Source organism: Penicillium crustosum (genome assembly GCF_028827405.1).
Source record: "Penicillium crustosum strain IBT 35664 chromosome Unknown utg000002l_segment0_segment0, whole genome shotgun sequence".
Lineage (NCBI taxonomy): Eukaryota > Fungi > Ascomycota > Eurotiomycetes > Eurotiales > Aspergillaceae > Penicillium > Penicillium crustosum.
Genome location: NW_026623123.1, coordinates 878,470 through 898,171, shown reverse-complemented (window position 1 = coordinate 898,171; position 19,702 = coordinate 878,470). Strand labels below are relative to the sequence as shown.

The 19,702-nt window shown below is 47.2% G+C and overlaps 11 protein-coding genes across 11 annotated transcripts; 4 read left to right on the top strand and 7 right to left on the bottom strand.

Annotated features, from left to right (window-relative positions):
* Positions 1-1,671: 1,671 nt before the first annotated feature.
* On the top strand, positions 1,672-2,429 carry N7487_003844 (superoxide dismutase; the record flags this gene model as incomplete). The annotated part of the gene is made up of 3 exons (XM_056871591.1): positions 1,672-1,719; positions 1,778-2,254; positions 2,322-2,429. 3 exons carry the CDS (start codon positions 1,672-1,674, stop codon positions 2,427-2,429), a joined length of 633 nt encoding a protein of 210 aa, XP_056729311.1.
* A 153-nt stretch (positions 2,430-2,582) lies between these two features.
* N7487_003843 (uncharacterized protein) lies at positions 2,583-3,157 on the bottom strand (the record flags this gene model as incomplete). Its single annotated transcript, XM_056871590.1, has 2 exons — positions 2,583-2,814; positions 2,874-3,157. The coding sequence occupies 2 exons, from the start codon at positions 3,155-3,157 to the stop codon at positions 2,583-2,585; spliced, it is 516 nt and encodes a 171-aa protein (XP_056729310.1).
* Positions 3,158-3,631: 474 nt separating this feature from the next.
* On the top strand, positions 3,632-5,299 carry N7487_003842 (TPR domain protein; the record flags this gene model as incomplete). The annotated part of the gene is made up of 1 exon (XM_056871589.1): positions 3,632-5,299. The coding sequence occupies one exon, from the start codon at positions 3,632-3,634 to the stop codon at positions 5,297-5,299; it is 1,668 nt and encodes a 555-aa protein (XP_056729309.1).
* A 159-nt stretch (positions 5,300-5,458) lies between these two features.
* N7487_003841 (uncharacterized protein) lies at positions 5,459-6,695 on the bottom strand (the record flags this gene model as incomplete). Its single annotated transcript, XM_056871588.1, has 3 exons — positions 5,459-6,135; positions 6,198-6,545; positions 6,596-6,695. 3 exons carry the CDS (start codon positions 6,693-6,695, stop codon positions 5,459-5,461), a joined length of 1,125 nt encoding a protein of 374 aa, XP_056729308.1.
* A 232-nt stretch (positions 6,696-6,927) lies between these two features.
* On the bottom strand, positions 6,928-8,951 carry N7487_003840 (uncharacterized protein; the record flags this gene model as incomplete). Its single annotated transcript, XM_056871587.1, has 10 exons — positions 6,928-7,063; positions 7,124-7,226; positions 7,291-7,574; positions 7,633-7,716; positions 7,773-7,949; positions 8,017-8,100; positions 8,167-8,330; positions 8,415-8,539; positions 8,592-8,669; positions 8,741-8,951. The coding sequence occupies 10 exons, from the start codon at positions 8,949-8,951 to the stop codon at positions 6,928-6,930; spliced, it is 1,446 nt and encodes a 481-aa protein (XP_056729307.1).
* A 614-nt stretch (positions 8,952-9,565) lies between these two features.
* On the top strand, positions 9,566-11,274 carry N7487_003839 (NAD(P)/FAD-dependent oxidoreductase; the record flags this gene model as incomplete). The annotated part of the gene is made up of 7 exons (XM_056871586.1): positions 9,566-9,847; positions 9,908-10,066; positions 10,126-10,235; positions 10,296-10,455; positions 10,542-10,648; positions 10,714-11,022; positions 11,088-11,274. 7 exons carry the CDS (start codon positions 9,566-9,568, stop codon positions 11,272-11,274), a joined length of 1,314 nt encoding a protein of 437 aa, XP_056729306.1.
* A 511-nt stretch (positions 11,275-11,785) lies between these two features.
* On the bottom strand, positions 11,786-12,058 carry N7487_003838 (uncharacterized protein; the record flags this gene model as incomplete). Its single annotated transcript, XM_056871585.1, has 1 exon — positions 11,786-12,058. The coding sequence occupies one exon, from the start codon at positions 12,056-12,058 to the stop codon at positions 11,786-11,788; it is 273 nt and encodes a 90-aa protein (XP_056729305.1).
* Positions 12,059-12,787: 729 nt separating this feature from the next.
* On the top strand, positions 12,788-13,497 carry N7487_003837 (uncharacterized protein; the record flags this gene model as incomplete). Its single annotated transcript, XM_056871584.1, is given in 3 exon segments — positions 12,788-13,046; positions 13,058-13,337; positions 13,398-13,497. The coding sequence occupies 3 exon segments, from the start codon at positions 12,788-12,790 to the stop codon at positions 13,495-13,497; spliced, it is 639 nt and encodes a 212-aa protein (XP_056729304.1).
* Positions 13,498-13,777: 280 nt separating this feature from the next.
* N7487_003836 (arylsulfotransferase family protein) lies at positions 13,778-15,389 on the bottom strand (the record flags this gene model as incomplete). The annotated part of the gene is made up of 3 exons (XM_056871583.1): positions 13,778-14,667; positions 14,719-14,784; positions 14,840-15,389. The coding sequence occupies 3 exons, from the start codon at positions 15,387-15,389 to the stop codon at positions 13,778-13,780; spliced, it is 1,506 nt and encodes a 501-aa protein (XP_056729303.1).
* Positions 15,390-15,987: 598 nt separating this feature from the next.
* On the bottom strand, positions 15,988-17,097 carry N7487_003835 (ketopantoate reductase family protein; the record flags this gene model as incomplete). The annotated part of the gene is made up of 3 exons (XM_056871582.1): positions 15,988-16,413; positions 16,563-16,835; positions 16,927-17,097. The coding sequence occupies 3 exons, from the start codon at positions 17,095-17,097 to the stop codon at positions 15,988-15,990; spliced, it is 870 nt and encodes a 289-aa protein (XP_056729302.1).
* Positions 17,098-17,617: 520 nt separating this feature from the next.
* N7487_003834 (glycoside hydrolase family 47 protein) lies at positions 17,618-19,324 on the bottom strand (the record flags this gene model as incomplete). Its single annotated transcript, XM_056871581.1, has 4 exons — positions 17,618-17,703; positions 17,774-17,948; positions 18,001-19,051; positions 19,101-19,324. 4 exons carry the CDS (start codon positions 19,322-19,324, stop codon positions 17,618-17,620), a joined length of 1,536 nt encoding a protein of 511 aa, XP_056729301.1.
* Between the last annotated feature and the right edge of the window lie 378 nt (positions 19,325-19,702).

Below are 19,702 nucleotides of genomic sequence, written 5' to 3'. Positions count from 1 at the left end.
CAGTGACGCGAGTTCACTCTGCCCAGGTGAGATCGATCCAAGTCTATGGGTCAAATCAATCCATTCGCATTTCTTTCCGATTCGGACAAGTGTGCAATTGGTGGAAAAATATCTCCAAACCGCTAATCAGATGACTCCAGATCTGCAGGCTCGGTAGTAGTTGACACGATAACGGCCCGAATATTGCTACGGTTAAAATGAGTTACCGTAGAAAGATTGCGAGAGGCTGATCAAGCTGTGCTACATCAGATCCTACCCGGCGCGACAACATGGAAAGGTCTTTCCCCCTGGATGGGAACAGGAGCCATTCGACATCATTGTATGATATACATGGAAATAAACAAAGCTCTATCGTAAATTACAAATCTAGCGAAGAGCAGAAAACGTGTCTACAAGGTACAAATATAAATCTACGATATTTAAGCCTAAGAATAGGCGAGACTTAAGTATTAATCACGTTTGGTTGTCGTTTATAGCCAAGCTTTTCAAGTTGAAAGGCAATCTATAGAATTAGTGACGATCTTACCTAGGTACTTCTATCAGATGGTCACATGTGGATTTTATGATGTGAAACCCAAGTGGTACCTGCCTATTTGGGTAGGTGGGTGCCTTCCCTTTTGGGTCAAAACGCATCACCCCAGTTTCCTCATTTGCCTTCACTGGGGAAACATAAACACCCCCCTCCCCCAACTTCAACTTCTCTTTCTTTCTTCCTTCTCCACTCCTCCGGACACGCATTGCACATCGTGGTTCTGTTGCCCGAAGGGTATTCTGAGGGCACTGATGATCTTTGACGTGGTCCAGTTAAGGCTGAAACTGGACTAGGGCCTCGGTTCTAGTTCAATGGCATGAAGAATGTCGGGTGGATTTCCTGAAAGGACCTCCCTTAGGAACCAATGGGCCCTTCTTAACCTCACCTCTGTGGATACAGACTGTACTTTTCTGCGTTCTCCATAGACATTGGGAGGGAGCTGGACACCATGCTCTTTGAGCCAATATTTGAGCCCTTTTCACAGAGATGGCTCTCTGTTTGTTTTCTTCACGGTTCCTCTTCATGGTTCCACATCTTCCTAGCCTATCGTTTTGTTTGTTATTGCTATCTTTAGTCAAAATCTGTTAACCATTCTTGCCACTCAAGTTTGTCAATTTCCCCTCCATTTCTCTCTGATAGAACTAGTATTTTTACTCAAGGTCACTGTGGGCATAAAGAGCCAGTTTCCCCGGATTGTTCTCCCCCTTCTTCTGTCTCCGCAAATCAAAAAGATCATTCTGAGAATTATGCATATATAATTATCCACTTGATAAATTGATCTGCTTTATTTAATTTTGATAAGATTCTGCAGGAATAACTAATATGTTACACTGTATAACATTATAAGCAAACGCATCCACCTGGGTATGGACGGCTATTGATTTAAACGCGACCACGCTGTGAGCAGATTAGAGCAACTTGAGCGAAAACGTGCTCAATCCAACTCATTACAATTGCCGAGCACCTCCACCTGTGGATATCTACCTTGGTGGCCTCAAGATCCGTAATATCACGTCACTTAAGAGGGGTATCTATCTCAGGGACCTTGGTGGTTTATCTCTTGTCTACATCTCTACTATTCCTTCTCACTCCTCTCAACACTTGATACCTTGACACGCACTTATATTCACAATTCCACCATGTCTTCTCAAACTCACACTCTGCCTCCTTTGCCATACGCCTACGATGTAAGCCTCTTCCGATTACGTATCCCGAGAATTATGACATGAAACTAACAACCAACAGGCGTTGGAGCCCGTCATCTCCAAGCAGATAATGGAGCTGCACCATCAGAAGCACCACCAGACATATATCAACAACCTGAATGCAGCACTCTCCGCTCAAGCCTCCGCAACTGCATCGAATGATGTTCCCACCTTGATCTCATTGCAGCAAAAGCTCCGCTTCAACGGTGGTGGCCACATCAACCACTCCCTCTTCTGGAAGAACTTGACTCCCCCCGGCACACCTGGTAATGATATCAGCGGTGCTCCCGCTCTACAGGAAGCCATCGCCTCCCGCTGGGGCTCGCATGAAGCATTTGTCAAGGCCTTTGGCGCCGAGCTCCTCGGTCTTCAGGGGAGTGGCTGGGGATGGCTAGTGAGCAAGGGTGGTGCGAAGGGACGACTTGAGATTATCACCACCAAGGACCAGGACCCTGTCAATGCACCTGATGTTCCTGTGTTCGGTGTGGATATGTGGGAACATGCTTACTACCTCCAGGTAAGTTGACCCCCATGTCTATGTCCCTTGTTATGTGTATTTGTCTGCTAATCTGCGTTGTGTACAGTACCTGAACAACAAGGCTGGGTATGTCGAGGGGATTTGGAAGATTATTCACTGGGCCGAAGCAGAGAAGCGTTACACTGCTGGCGTGGAAAATCCATTGAAGCTGTGAGGCTGAAAATGAACTGAGGTTCCTCCCAAGGTTTTGTTTCAATGACCCGGTACTCTATTGAAGAAACCTAGTATTTCCAACTCCCACACACAATGATTTATGATTTTGATTATTTCCATGAATTACGTTCGTAAATAGTAGAAGCTCGATACTTTAATTGTATCCTACAACTCCGATTCCGAGGATCTCACCCCCTTGGTCTCTGACTGTCACTTGTCGGCCAATGACGCCATTCTCCGAGACGCCCAGGTCCAGCCTTTCGGGCAGCTCGAACTCGATTTCCATCGAATTCGCCGTTTTGTAGTTCTTCTCCTGTGCCATATTTAGGCGGAACTGATGAAGGGGGAATGTGGATTGTGACGTAGTGGAGAGATCGCCGTATTTCCTAACATGAAGTATAAGTATTTTGTCCGTCTAACGACTCATGGGACATAATAAACTCACTCAATGCGCATATCGACATTTCGACAACCTCTGAGTGCGTGGTATGTATCTGCATCTTCCGTTCGGAAGATTGCTTTCGTCTTAGGGGTTGTTGCATCTGTGTCCCGGAAGAAAAGAGAGTATGATGACATCGAGCCAGTCGACGACGATGATGCAAATGAGGATACTGATGCTGGTGATGAGGATAATGATGCATCTGACGTGTTCGAGCTCTGATGGGTCCCTCGAGGGAATAGGACGGCAATGGTGCCTCCGAATGTTGGGCGGTTGGTTTCTCCACACATGGCGATCTATAAAAGTGAAGATACTGAAATGAGATGAGATGAAAGATGGTGGATATGTATGTATATATGTTGTTATATTGACTGTAGGTAACAAAGACAAAAAGAAAGGACGACAGGACAAAGCAGATCTAAATAGGAATCTCAATGGCCCCCAAGGTGCTCAAGGTGAGAGTGATCGAGCACGAGTGAGCACATTAAAAGTGGAGCTCCTCAAATCTGCTCATGTGGGGCTCTTGGTGCCTTGGTGCCTTGATGCCGTACTGCCTTGTTGCCTCAGGCACAAAACACTGCATCAGGGACTTTTGTGATCTGTCACTATTTATAAATAACCCTTAGTATATACTTCGTTTCATTATAAGCGCTTATCCCAATATCAAATGTGATCAAAATGGTTAGATGTGAATCGGGGTAGGGTCGCGTTGGGCAACCATACCCCTCCTCTACCACAACATAACACAACCCACATCAACAAAAATGGACCAGCCATCTCCCGCCGAGGACTACTATAACCTAGGCGACTACCGTCGCAATGTGAGCACATCAAGCGAAGATGCCCAACTCTGGTTTAGTCGGGGCTTGATCTGGGCCTACGCTTTCAATCACGAAGAATCCGCCCGATGCTTTGAAAAGGTCGTCGAATTCGACCCGACATGTGCCATGGGTTACTGGGGCATTGCCCTTGCCTTGGGACCAAACTATAACAAGCCATGGCAACTCTTTGACGGGTATGATCTCTCCGCCACCACGACTCGAGCCCATCGCGCGATCCTGGAGGCGAAGAAACACGCTCCTGCTGTCACGCCTTTGGAGAATGCTCTTATCGAGGCACTGCAGTATCGATACCCCCAAGAACAGCCTATAGAAGACTGCACAGAATGGGACAAGAAGTACGCCGAAGCAATGACATCAGTGTACAATGATTACCCAGATGACCTCGACGTGACCGCGCTGTACTGCGATGCGCTAATGAACCTAACGCCATGGGGTCTGTGGGACATAAAGACCGGCGAAGTGGCACCAGGAGCGAAAACTCTCGAAGCGAAGAAAGCGCTAGATCAAGTCTTAAAACGAGACGAAGCCCTCGAACACCCCGGGATTTTGCATCTCTACATCCATCTCATGGAAATGTCCCCTACGCCGGAAATCGCCTTGCCGGTAGCAGAGTACTTGCGCGGCCTTGTACCGGATGCTGGTCATCTGGAACACATGCCGTCCCACATCGATGTTTTGTGTGGCGGGTACAAACGCGCTGTCGCTGCTAATACCTCTGCAATCCTCGCAGACGAGAAGTTCCTCGCCAACCAGCCCCTCGGCCATTTCTATAATCTGTACCGTGCACATGATTATCACTTCAGGATGTACGCCGCTATGCTGGGTGGCCGCTCAAAGATCGCACTTGAGTCTGGGGCCGAGCTCGCGCGAATAATTACCGAGCCACTTCTACGCGTTGAGTCCCCGCCGATGGCGGACTGGCTGGAGGGCTTTATCGCTATGCAAATGCATGGATTTGTGCGCTTCGGTAGGTGGGAGGAGATCATTGCTGTGGAGTTACCGGAAGATGCAGAGCTGTACTGCGTCACCACTGCTATGATGCACTATGCAAAGGGCATCGCGTTTGCTGCTACCAGCCGTGTTGTGGAGGCAGAGCAACAACGTGAACGGTTCCTCCGAGCAATGAAACTTGTCCCGGCTTCACGTACCATCTTCAACAACCGCTGCATCGATATCCTTGGTGTTGGTGAGGCAATGCTTGATGGTGAGATTGCGTATCGCCGTGGGGAATACAACGCTGCGTTTTCATATCTCCGGGATGCTGTCAGGCGGGATGATTCGTTGCCATATGATGAGCCGTGGGGATGGATGCAGCCCACTAGACACGCCCTGGGGGCGTTATTGCTCGAACAGGGTCATGTTGAGGAGGCTGCGGCTGTATATGCCGCAGACCTTGGAGTTGACTCATCTCTGCCTCGTGCGTTCAGGCATCCGGGTAATGTATGGGCCTCGCATGGGTATCATGAGTGTTTGGTTAAGATGGGTCGGAAATATGAGGCGCGTGCCATGCTACCGCAACTGAAGATTAATTTAGCATGGGCGGATGTGCCTATTAAGTCTTCGTGTTTCTGTCGGCAGATAACCGAGTGATACATCTTTCATCTTTTGTAGTTATTTATTTGAGTTAGTGAATATTCATTGAGATGCATTTGCTTGAGATAGAGGGAATACATGATGTGATTCGTGAGATTGGCATGTACTATATCATCGAGTCATTTAGATAAAACGCCGAATCAAACTCGCTTAATGTCAAACCTCATCTGCAGGTTTCCGACATAGGTCCACGTATAAATGGTCTCGATGCGATGTGTACCTCTCGGCCAAGCCCCCCAGAACCAAACGAGCCACTCCCCTCCCCAGCTTCGTACCCAGAAGCTCCTGATATTCCCTAGTACCGTATGTCCAACGCTGGGGCCGATAGTCGTCAAACCAGTTCAAGCCGTGACGAGGGTAGAGACGGCTTTCCACGTAGGGCCAGGTGCAGACGTTCTGAACATTGATAAAATAAACATACTGGAGCGTATCGATGTGGTTATCAAGCTGGTATTGCGCCTGAGCCACTTGAGCCCAGTATGGCCCGAATCGTCTAGTAATGTTCTCAACGAAAATAGCGCCGAGTCCAGTACGGTGCTGGTAAACGGTGTAGCCCTCTTGACGACCACCATCCCAGTGCCCCCATTGCCTCAAAAAGACATACCGCCAATTCTTTCCCATCGACAGCCCGGTTGTGGCGATGTTGCCCACTTCCTCGGGTGGTGATCGAAGGTCATTAAGATACACCTCGAAGCTGTGTTCTTCCAGTGGGTTGTGGATTAAGTCTGCCCAGGTGACTCTGGATCGTTCGACTGGACATGATTTTGCGGCTGGGCCTGCTATCCATGCTTGGTGTTGTGCCCCGATGGCGCGGTAATTGGCAATGGTATCATCTGAGACATAGTCGTCCCAAGAGCTGTCGGAGAAGAAGGGGGCACCGGAGGTTGAGGAGAACTTCCGTCACTGGGTCGCCTTGGTGGAATGGCAATGGGGTCTGAGAATTGCCATCCTGGGATTGTTTGTCGTAGTGGCCTTATTGCTGGAGTTCGAGGTATTTGGGGTGGAGGTGACGCGTTTTGGGATGATTCGTTCTCGGGGCTGCGCTGTCCAGTAGACTGGTGATGATGTGTGTCACGTCTGGTGCGGTTCCCCCTCCTGCTCTGCGATGCCGAGGATGATTGGTGGTCTCCTGGAGTTTCACTGGGTCCGTCGAGAGAATAGTGTTGCAGGCCAAAGCTCTTGATGGTGGTGTCGGTAACGAGTGTTTGATGTTTCGGGTGTGAAGCCGGGGATTGTTGTGGAGCTGGCTGGTTAGCTGCGATGTTGACATTCTCACTATTCTTTTTGTCTCACCTTGTCTGGTCTCGTTTTGGCCCGTCTCGTTCTGACTGGTAGACTCACTATCACAAGGACGTGGATCTACAGACACTGACGAAAGGTATTGCCGTATCATGTTTGAAACAGGCGGAAAGAAGCGTGACACGCGTTAGTATTTTTGATATGTTGGTGCAAAGGTAGAAGTTAGAGTGAGACCTCGACAAGAGATTGACAATACCAGCGTTATCCATTTATCTCTAGGCGACTACTTTACGACCAATGTTTTATGGATAAAACTGCCCGGAAGATAAAATCTCGTAACAATAATATGAGAGCATTAAATGGATATTCCCGTGTTGAGAGCCGGCTTAAACATCTCGAATCTTCTCACTAGCAGCGTTTTGCTCTTCGGCAACTAAGTCTGCAGGAACACGGTCTGGTGTTGTGTTCACAAGCATAATCATGGGCAGTAAAGATGCTCCGAGTAAGGCGAATGTCACGCAGCTAGAATCAGGTCAGTTGGCTTCTTGTCAAGGGAAATGAACTAAGATTGATTGAACTTACAACCCAACCAGCGGATCATTAGTCGTCTGCGTGTTCATTCCATAGGCAATAGCTTGACCAACAGCTTCGATGCATCTGAATGCGGCACCATTGCGAACGTTTTCTAACATTGCCATTAGCGTCCAATGCCATTATGAACTCGAATCCGAGTCTCTGGAGTCACTTACCCTGTGCATCAGTGGCGAAAGATGACAAAAGCCAATACATGTACGACTGGGATAGCGGACCGGTAGTCTGCACAAAGAAATATGGTAGGAACGACGAAGGGTACAGGCCATCGTCCCAGTCAATGGCACCAGGATCATTATGGTTGAACTTAACCTGCATAATAATGGACCAGATATAGACGGCGACATTGAGGATGACGACAGTGTAGAGACCGAGCTGGGCACGACGGCGCTGGCTGAGACCTTTCATGTCGAGAATGAATCCGAGGCCAAAGCAGCCAATGCTAATAATCACCGTCGTTAGTTGGTGTTAATGATATGATTTCACAGCACTTGACTTACATGCAAAAGAAAGGAGAGATGAGCGATGAGAGAGTGCGAGCGCGGACGGTGAAATAGGTTGCCAGATATGTATTCCAAGTACCACTTTAAAAGTTGTTAGCATTGTCGCCTTTTAATGAGCATGATACTGATGGGCTTACGAGTAGAAGAATGACCAAAGTGCCCAAAGGGCAGAAAACATAAGAAGTTTTGAAGTCATGGTCTTTGCAATGCGCTTGATCTCCATCTTTGTGGAAAGGGTTTCCGAAGTGACAATCTTTGTACCGTCAGACCGGACAACGCGTTCAAAGGGAGTGATCAACAACGCGAATGGTAGCCTATTAAATATCATAAGCTTACGGTATTCCATGTTCCAGCCCTGGAAGCTGTTTTCGAAGCACTCACGCAAGACATTCAATGATCAGAAAGGCAATATAAGTATCGGGAGTAACTCCACCACTGACACCTTTTTCATAGTTCTTAGACAGGCTGCGCAGAGCGAAAGTTAGTCAAAACTGTCCATTAATCGAGGTTTCAGCTAAAGCATTAACTCACTTGATTGCACCCCCAACCAACTGTCCAAGATTTCTCGAAACGATCCACAGAGCCAGATACTTTCCACGGGCACCAGATGGGGCAAGCGTCATGACGGCTCCAGCTTCAGCGACATACCAGCAAGCAGTCCCTACACCGCTGATAGCACCACTCAGGATGAGATACTAGGGAGACACTTGTCAGATCTTGTAGTTCACATTGTTTGTTGCACTTTCGAATAGAAATTCCAGAAAGAGTTCATCACTCACCCATTGGTTTCCAAATTTGCTGTTGCAGTAGTATGCCGAGCCTTCAATGGGGAAGGACATTGATCCGATAACAAGAGCCCATTTGATGCCGATTTTGTTTACAAGAGGACCACCGAAGAAACAGACTTTCCCGAGTTAGTACCTTAAATCCTCATGTTTGGCAATGAAAATACATACCGATTGCTAGCATGGCATATGTGATTGCCGTCGAGATGTTTGACACCCGAGCAGAAGCAAGACCACCACCACCGAGGCCTGCGAAATATTAGCAAAACTTCCATACCACTATGTAACCTCACTAGTGTGTAATGATGAATTGTTCTCACCGGTAATTGCATCAGCCATTGCTGGTCCACAGAATGCCTGGATACTCAAAAGTATCATCTGTGTCAAACTATGCTGCCATACTCGCTTCCACAACGGAACGGTGGCCTTGTAATGCTCCATATCAATCACTGAAGATTGACCTATCGCATTATCCGAGAAGGAAGGAGTATCATCGTGCAAATTGGAGACAGAAGTCTTCTTGTCGGCCATTATAATAAATATGCTGTAGTATCACAGCACTTTCAGCGTTTTGATTAATATTCTTCACATTGGTTGCCGGGCCTGATCGCTTATTTATATGCTGTGAGCTTATCTCTTTCCTCTGATCGGGGGCATATTCCCCGCGCGCTGGATTCGGGGTCGGTTAAGTGCCATTGGGGTCGTGAAGGTCCACGCGATTCATCCGTAATATTCAGCCATATTAGTGACTTTTTGCTAATAACCGTATCAAAAAGATAAGTAACGAAGGCCGGGGTCGATAACGTACAAGCTTGGAAGGCTATCTCTCTATCTTTGGCGGGTCAATTCCCCGCGTTTTCCAACGCCGGAATCCACATACCGGGGTTTCTTCGGGATGACGGAAGGTCCACGCGAAACAAATGGTGTGTTTTGCGGTCCCACTGTTTGGTGATACGTTCCCACTTGGCACCAATCGCGTTAATTTTAACATATCTCTTTATAAGCATAAGATACCGGTCGCTTCAAGCGAGTTTCTTGACAATTTACAAGCTTCAACTCCTTAAATTCACGTCCTATTCTCCCTTCTCGTAGGTTTGAAGTCTGCCTCAGTGAATTTCGCCCCTTGCACAAAGTACACCCCCGAAATGGCGCATTCGCGTACAACTACAAAAGTCGTGGTGGTTGGTGGAGGCGGCACCATGGGTTCCTCGACAGCCTTACATCTCATTCGCTCTGGGTACACTCCCTCGAATATCACAGTGCTTGATGTCTATCCCATTCCTTCTGCTCAATCGGCAGGATATGATCTCAACAAAATCATGAGCATCCGTTTACGCAATGGGCCAGATCTGCAACTTTCGCTCGAGGCTCTTGACATGTGGAAAAATGATCCATTGTTCAAGCCCTTCTTTCACAATGTCGGTATGGTGAGTTAGAAAAGGATTGCTCCTCGGGGTACAATAAGTTCATACTAACAACATTTTCAGATCGATGCCTCGTCATCTGAGGACGGTATTGCAAGTCTTCGAAAACACTACCAATCAATCATCGACGCGAACATTGGGTTAGAGAAAACAAACTGGCTGTTGGAAAGCGAGGATGATATACTTGAAAAGGTGCCAGCCTTTACAAGAGAACAAGTAAAGGTGAATTACATATGAGTATAAGCTTGAGGGAGCAATGGCTAATAAAATTGTGATTTCAGGGGTGGAAAGGCTTGTTTTGTGCCGATGGAGGTTGGCTTGCTGCAGCCAAGGCCATCAATGCGATCGGACAATTCTTGAAAGATCAAGGTGTCAATTTTGGATTTGGAAAGTATGTTATGACCCTTCGGCGAGTTTTCAGTAAGCCTTTTACTAACCCGAAATTGTATAGATCGGGAAGTTTCAAACGGCCTCTATTTACCACGGATGGGGTCACTTGTAATGGTGTTGAGACAGTAGATGGTACTAAATATTATGCTGACAAGGTGGTCTTGGCTGCTGGCGCTTGGAGTTCAACATTGATAGATTTGGAGGATCAATGTGTTTCGAAAGTAAGTTCAGGATATCCTTCTTCCCTAGCCTTTGACAAATCATTCTGCTGCAAATGAATCGAGTTGCTAATTACCAATTCTTGCAGGCGTGGGTCTTTGCTCATATTCAGCTCACACCCGAGGAAGTGGCCAAGTACAAGAATATTCCCGTGGTATACGATGGCGAATACGGCTTCTTCTTCGAACCCAACGAGTAAGCAGTCCTTCCTGATCCAATGCCGGAGGAATCAGAGCCACGAGCTAAGTCCTCATCTATAGACATGGGGTGATCAAAGTCTGTGACGAGTTCCCTGGATTCTCTCGCTTCAAGCCGCATCAACCTTATGGCGCGGCCTCTCCCAAATCCATCTCTGTTCCTCGATCACACGCCAAACATCCTACAGATACCTACCCCGAAGCTTCTGAGGTAACAATTCGAAAGGCAATTGCGAGGTTCATGCCACAATTCAAGGATAAAGAGCTTTTCAACCGGTCTATGTGCTGGTGCACGGATACTGCCGACGCCAATTTACTGATCTGCGAGCACCCCAAGTGGAAAAACTTCATTCTGGCAACGGGAGACAGCGGGTAAGTTTATAATCAAAATTCGGGTTATTTTAGAGTAAGCGGCTTGCTAACAGAGTATACTACAGACATAGCTTCAAGCTTCTACCCAATATCGGTAAACATGTCGTTGAGCTGATAGAAGGGTCTCTTCCGCCACACCTAGCTGATCCTTGGATGTGGAGACCTGGGGGTGATGCTCTCAAATCTATACGCGCTGCCCCGGCGAAAGATCTCGCTGATCTGCCGGGCTGGAAACATGATCCCAAGCTTTGAATTTAGTTTTCAGGGGTATATTTTGGATATTCCCTCTTTCTTTGCGGCTTTCAGCCTCTGGGCGGGAGATACCTACCCTGTTTTCATTTTGAATTGACGCAGCAAATTATTATAACTTAAGAGATTTCGATCAATGTTTTGCTTATCACACATTAGAGGACAGTCCAGGTATGGGAGTAGATAGTGTAGAATTGAACCCTTGCCAATCAGCATATACAATGAAGTACCTGAAACATGAGATGATGATCAGATAAGATTATTTGGAGGAAAGACGAAAAGAGGAAAGTACTGAAATGAAGCCCTGGGATTTTTCCTACCTGATTCACGTAAACATCTATCCGAGCCAGGGCTGCCTCCAGGGCTGACCTAGCTTTGTCGTATTTGAGCTCCACCTCCAGGGCTGGGCACCTGGCCATCATATGCCTCATCTCTCTTCCTCTCTTTTTCGACCCTCGGTGCTACTGAAACCAAATCTTCTCTTGCTACAATATACCTCATAGTAGGAAACATTCTACCAAAACATGAGAAATTCTCGCATTCCGTGCAGACTGGGGATGTGGCCCCAGAAGAACCCCTCGTGGCCTTCATTCTCACCCTCCCTCGATAGCGTCACAGCCTTAGGCTGCAGTGCGCAATTCGATCGGATGATCTCGGTAGAATCAGAGACAGTGAGAACTTCTACGAATACAACACCCACAGAGGTGGACACATTTGATACAGCCACACAAACACGAGTGGAGACGTCCACCCCCCTCTCCACCCAGAGAGATGAGCTCCCATTCATTGCTTTTGTTGTTGTCAGTCTAAAGAGGCTGATACAACTTGCAAAGGACCCATGTGGCCATAGTTGGAATTATACTCCACGTCGCAAAAATTGCATACTAATGAGGCATACCCTCCGACTGCGACGGAGGGAAACTCCAAGGTGTGCTATTCTGCACTCTACTTACAGGTGTTTCTGCTAATTACTTCACTAGCTCGCCAAGATTTAAACATCGAATCAACTATATATTCTAGCCAAGCTTAGCTTCAGCCACGAACAGGGATGTCAAAATGTAAAAGCAACTACATATTTATAGAAAAATCATCATTTATCCCAAGGCTTTGCGATATGCCACTCCCTTCCTATCCGAGAACGCCAAGCGACGCCAAGACAAACACCTCTGGTGGTGAAGTGCTGCTGTGGACGGCGCATGATTTAACTAAATGGGTAGGTAAGAGGCTCAGATTGGGGGCCGGCAATGTAGATTGGACCCTGCATAAATGCTCCGCAATCCGTTCATCGAGTCTACTGGTCCGATCGGAAGTTGTGGGCACTTGGCGTTGCCACCGCATCTTGAGGGCTGTGTTAGTATAAAAATGGCAATGATTGGCATGACATAGGAACCATTTTCGTGTTCTCTGGTTACATATACGAGATATAAGTACTCTTGAACCATGGGTTTTCCATGTTGTCTCGTCTTTTATTTATATCATCGCCATACTATTTAATTACCTCACAATACCTACAATCATGTCTACAGGTTTAAACCACCAACCCTCCCCTTCTTTCTGCATCGAAGCAGTACCGAGAAAAGAAAATAAATGGCTCTCGCTTCTGTCTCTACGATTTGGTGCAGTACTATGTACCATGATAGCGATAATCTGCTTTGCCTGGGCTATGGTTCAGCATCATGAAGGAGTCGTTTCAAGTGATGGGCTCGGAGAAGCGTGGTCAAGCATAAACCTAGGCACAGTGAGCGCAAACATTCCCACCATGATGGTTTTATCGGGTATTATAAAGAAGGCTTGCTGACTCTACACTCCCGTCACAACCAGGCATCATACGGATTCGTCTGGTCCAGTATATTTCTTATCGTCGTCTTTTGCAACTGTGCTGTTCACCCTGGTGTAATCGTTGCATTCGACTGCATTTCCTTCATTGCCCAGTTAATCACAGTCTGCTTTGATTTGCACGAGCTTGCCTATTGGAACCTTGGTGGTTATTCTTACTCCAGTAACCATAAAGCTGGCCCATTATATGGAGCGGAGTGTTTGGGGTGTTCTATGATACTTATTGGAATGTAAGTTTATCATCCCTCTTTTCTTTGCGTTTTTATATCTGACGAAAAATGGTCATTTAGCCTTTTTAACCTCATCCTTTGTGTGCGCGCCTCTATTGCCTGCCATAGGCTGCGGAAGGCTGGAAAGCAGCTGGACAATAAGCAGACTCTTGAGGCGTGATGGCTACTAGCGGATGTTACTACATGCGCTACCCCTTGAAGTAGCCGCATGGTTTATTTGGGGTTTGATGCTGGGTGAGGTTTAATGTTTAATGTATAATGTGTAATCTGTGCTGTTATGATGTCCTTCATTTAATGTTTAATACGGTATACGAAAGATGTATCCTTGATATGACTCTCACAGTTAGATCCTACTCCATCTCCAGGAAGTCCCAGTAATCATGATCAAACGTAGCATAGTCTCATATTCGTCTTCATCTCAAACTCCCCAATCTTGCCTATCACTCCAACAACTTGATATTGGCAATGGTAGCAGTCAAACTCGTCTGTGCAAGAGATTCCCCATTGGCGCCAACAGCTTCAGCAACAAATCTAGCAGAAGAGGACAATTCAAAGGTCGACTTCCAAGTAAAAGCTGTCTCGAACGAATCCCTATCCACTTGACCAACCTGTGTCTTCTCCTTTCCGTTGACATAAAAGAATCTCCAAGCGGATGTCTCAGTATCTCCATTCCAAGAAACATAAAGCTCAACAATAGTAGACGCTGTTTTCAGCACAACCAGTGCCGGAATTTCCTTTGGTGTACCTGTCCAGTTCGACAAGAAACCACGGTAGCTGACCGACCCCGACTGGATAAAAGCATGGTACAGAATCTCATTATCAGCACCAAATTCGGTGAACGCACCCTCCGATCCCCAGTTGACAAAGATTCGGTCGTCAGAAAGCAGCTGCGTATTTCCTTGGGATTGTGCCTGGAGGTCATACGGTGCTGTTGCCTTTCGGAGAACTGTCGCTGTGCTATCTGTGTGGTTTAACTGGACAACTAATGCCCGGGAGACATCGTTGTACGTGATAGTGGCGTCGCCGGAGTTGTCGAAGAATGAGATCACCTCAGTTCCAGGCTGGCTGAGCTGTGGATGCCAACGGGCATGATGTTGGAAACCAAAGGTCCAGTTGCCGGTTTGTGAAAAGCTAGGGTACTTGCCGCCGAGCCGCCAGATGATTGAGCCGTCTGTGCCGTTGATTTTGAAGATCGTGCTCGTGTGTCGGGACGAGAGCAAGTAGTCTCCGTCTTCGTTTTTGTCGATGCTGTTAATGTGGAAGTAATCCCATGCCTGGGCAGAAGACAATCCGCTATTGGCATCCGTGGAACCTAGGGTCACGAGGCTTTCTATTTGGAGGTTAGATATGGACTTTTGCAAGTCTTGGAAAATTATCTCACCAGACGGGTCAACGTGTTCCAAAGCATTCCACTCAAAGATCAACTCTCCCGTGGCAATATTATTTTCTATCAAGTAATCAGAGTCAGCAAACTCATCATCCGATTTTCACATCCAACAAACCTTGAAAAATCCCATTCCCCAACCACTGCTGCGAAGAATTTCCCCCATAAGCCGATAAATTTGCCGGAATCGTATAAAATACCTCAATCAAAGCCGTCTCTCCGCCGATAACATTAAACTCATGAATCGACGAAACACGATGATTTGCAGCAGTCGACGTGACAACATGCTGATAACTCTGATCGAGCAGGACATGCTGTCCAAACCCTTCACCGTGACCCCCATCAATAGTACCCTGGAATGCCTGAAGAACAGATTTCCCTTGGTATGTAGTGGCATGGAAATTAGCCACGAACCCGGCGTAATATCCTGTGCCGGCCCACACTAAGTCGCCGTCCTTGCGGTAGATGTATGGACCGGGCCGTTCGAGTGTCCCGCCGAAGGAATACGGGGCGATGAAGACGTATTCGGGGCCATTAGGGTTCGCATGGGGGATGGTGATGTTTAGTTGAGGTGGGGCGAGGTCGGGTCGTGAACGATAGTGGCCGTTGCTGCTTAGTGAGGATGTTGTTGCTAGGGCTGCTAGGATGGTTTGCTTTAGAGAAGCCATGGTTTTTTGGTATTATGTAGCTTTATTGGTGTCAATTTTCGGGATTCTATTATTTCCTGTGTTACAAGAGGGCTGCATATCCATCTTATATATAGCGGATAATGAAGCTTGCCCTTCCCTGACATCTAAAAACTTAGCGTTTTCGTGATACAGTTCGTGGATAACATCATTTTCTCTGAACTGTGTGCATTGATGACCTATTCTATGGGGATGTTCATATTTTATCGCATGTTTGATTAAATGTGTTTGTAGCGGCTTATTGTGTCACCGAATCTGTAAATGGCGCAATTCCACGCTAGTTAAGACTATTTGCCGATTGTACTTGGTTGTGCTTATTTCCCACTTAATTGACAAGGAACGTATTCTTGAACAGCTCTAGAATCAATAAAAAATGTCCGACGGTAACTAATCTCTTCTGGCAAGTCGGCAAGTCAGCCATATGGCGTCCGCTCAAGTATTAATTACTCGGTTCAAATAGGTACAAGTTACCCATCCGGCTCGCTCCGTAGATTTCGGATGTCATTACCAGATTAGAGAAACCTTCAGCCTTCAAACTAAGAAACAATTAATATTGTCTAGGCAAGTTGTACATAAAATGTTAGCTCGGTGAATGTATAGGATTGTTCAAATCTGTCCTGAGCTCGGTTCTCTCCAAGATCTTCTCAACAAGCTCATCATTAACCGGTGTCCTAACACCAAGCATCCGATCCATCCGACTCCAGCTCCCGTTGATAAAATAAATTTCAGTTTCTCGTTCTGATCTGAGACCCCAGACCATGGAGCAAGTGGTGTTCGCCGTATTTTCAATGATTCCATGGACCGTCTGCTCCAATCGGCCCACCGAGAACCTTTCTTTCAATCCTGGTACGTCTTTCAACTTGGGTAGGGAGAGGACAATCTCTGAGATCTCAGTCAGGATTGCTCGCCGCATTTCCGGTACAGTGAACAAGAATTTATTCTGGGCGTCATTTAAGGCACAGATTAGGTTGCAGAAAGCATTAACAGCTAGTTTCTCGAGTTGAATCTGGGAGAATACCAGGGTAGGAATACGAGGTCAAGTTCAGGGTTGGGGAATTGGGCAAAGTTTGACGAAGATAGGCGGACTGCGAACCTGGTATTTCATTGATGACTGATGGGTTTGGTGGAACAGGTCCTATTGAAGTCGCCGAAGACCCGGGTGATGTTGAATGGGGAATTGAGTGTCACTCCGTGAGAGATAACACCAATCAAATAGTTTGGTCTGGACAAGGGATCTGGGAACAGATGCTTGTTGACCTCCTCAATCATCCCAGATCCGTTTTGAAGAAAGAGAATGTTGGAAGCATGGCTTAAGCAGGGGACGAGTGGGCGTAGGGCGGATACAGCCTGCGTTGTTTTGACGCAGACAATTAGACGTTCAATTTCCTCTGTAACAGTTGAATTCTTGGTCTGGGGTGTGGTCAGATGCTATTGGTCGTTGTAGAATGTTTCCAAGTCCTATCCACGTGAAATATGATGTTTTCTGTCTGTGGACTCGAATCGTATTTGATTTCCATACTAGCGGTAGGTTCGGAGAAGATCTCTGATGCAAAAGGAGAGTCACCAAAGGTCCATTTGGAATTTCAGACACAGCATGTGCAGCAAATGATCCGATACTTCCGAGGCCAATTATATGTACACGAAGACGCGGCACCGATTTAGTGACGAGAGAAGTAGTGATGGAGGGCATTGTGAAAACAGCGTGATAAATGCAAATAGGCAAACACTGCAAGATCTGGAAAGTAGATAGAAATCAAGGGTTATCCTAAGGATAATTATAAAGATGCTCTTCTATAGGTTTCGTGAATCTGCAGGGCGTGGAGTGCACGCCCTGTGGGTCTGGTGGGTCAGATCGAGTATCAGATCGAGAGGAAACCCAACGGAATCCCAGTGATACGCTTATGTTAATCCTTTTGGAAGCATTATGCCTTACGTCCATCTACGCCCTACATGTTTGCGGCTGGACCACAATGAAGAACAGAAGCTGGTCTGAAAGACGGAAGGCCAATTCAACACGAAGTCAGAACCTGACTCGTCAAGGGGGGCCACATGAGGATCACAGATTTACGGCAACTAGCGTGATCCGGGATCCGACCGTAACCGAAGCTGGAATATTCGACATTATTACAAGATGAAATATAATGACAAAGGGTAATATAGGCTCGATGCATGCACTATATACTGTAGTGATAGCCCAACTATCATATAAACTAGGTGTGCGACACGCGCATGGGGTGAGCCTCGGTGTTGAACACGTAGGCATTCTTTTGGCCCTTCTGAACTTGCCATGGGGCATCTATGCCAAACCTCAGCATTAGCAATGTTTTGAGAAAAGAGAAAGATAACTGGAAACACTAGTAACTTACCCTCTGCATGTACAAGGTACGCGTATTTCATGACTTCGGCAAATAGGAAGCTCTCCTCATTATCGTACTTCGAGCCACCGCCAGGGGCATTCACATTGCTTACAGCAGCAAAGCCTGAGCCAGTGCGGCAGGTAGCATTGATTGCCTTGAAACCGTTCCACACCCAGTCGCGGTACTATATATGGGTCAGTATGTTTGGAATATCAGTAGAAAGAAGAATAACTCACGAGTTCATTTCCCGTGACGCGGTAAGCGTAGTAGAAACTCTCAATCACTTCAGGGCGCAAGTTATATGCGCCGTTGTTCATATAGAATCCGGCCTTCTCGTAGAAATCCTTTTGGTCGGATGGCACTTTCTTTGGGTCCCAGCCCCACGAGTCTGGTCCGATGCCGGTCAGGGTCTGGTTGTAAGTAGCCTCGCAACCATCCACGAGCTTGAGGCCGAAATCTACAAAGTCTGGCCGATCCAGGACAGTGCCGCCCAGGATGAAACTACCGCCATCGAAGCATGTCAAGTGCTGAGAGCTGAGATCATATTGGCCGTTGTAGTATGAGGCCAGCCATGTCACTTCCGGGCGAGGGGCGGGATGCGATTGGAGGTGTTTGATTGTTGACTCGGCTGCGAGGACCCAGCGGTCCTTGTATGATGCGAACCGCTTGGGATCATACACAAACATTTTAATCAGGTACTCGTAGAACGAGTCATCACCACCGTTCCAAGAGACAGCGCCGTCGGTGAAATGGCCGTTGGAGATGTTGATGTTGCTTCCCACCAGGCCGGGGAATGGCTCTCCGCTTGAAGGCTGAGGGTTCAAAAGGTATGACTGAGCCTTCTGGCTTATCCTGGCATACTCATCATCACCAGTCAAGTCGGACAATCGGGTCCACTCTAGCACCAGAGTTCCAGTTACTGCAAGACCATTGGTTCTCGAGCCATCATTTCCCTTGGAAGTAATGTTAACGTTATTGTAGGGAACACCGGATGGTGTATCAAAGGCAAATTTCAAGACATCGCCAAGTTTCTTGGACTGGGTAAGCAGGGCATCGACTTGAGTTGATTTGGGGGCAAGATTCCTCGTTGCAGGATCCTTGAGCAAATCATACCCGGACAACATGCCAGCCAGATATCGGATAGTCGTCTCAAATAGGCTGACCTCGTCCTCAGTCTTCGAGAAGTCAATGGTTTCAATGTGGTCCAGGATCTTTTGAACAGCTTCCTTATTACCCATGACAATGGCGGTTGAAAGCGCATCGACAGCGGAGGCTCCCCATCCATTCCTATCGCGAGTGAGTTCACAGTACGAACTGTGTAATCGGGCATGCTCACCTAGAGTCACCATAGCCATTGCTCACGGGGTGTAACTCATCATGAGGGAAGGCATGCTCAACATATCCATTCCATGCATGTTGGAACGCTTCCTTGACAGCATCGGCCTTGGCCTGGTTCTCTGACTCACGACGCAAGATCGCTTCTGACTCAGGGTGAGGATAGGCCGCAGAAGACCCAACGAGACCCAGCACCAAAGGAAATGATAGAGAAGAGATGCGCATGATTACGCTCTGAATATGGTTGGATATAGATATACGGGTTTATTTAGGCACGATCGCTTAGTGCAAGGAGCACCCGTAGGAATAATATCAATTGCGAACGAGGGACCACCTGAACTGCGATGCAGCAGGTCAATGCAATTCCTTAAATATAATGGGATTGTGGAATGAGGATACAGTGAGGTTGCAGTCGACAAGAAAGAGGGCGAAAGGGGAAGGCACGCGGGCACACACGCGACCTCTCGACTTGTTTACTATTTCTCCATGTCACTTGCATTCCGATCTTCATAAAATCGGGTCTTGTACATTTTACGTTGTCATTCCTGTAAAAAGAAAAGTGTCCAATCGGACAAGATTCAGGGGCCCTTGGTGATCTGCAAG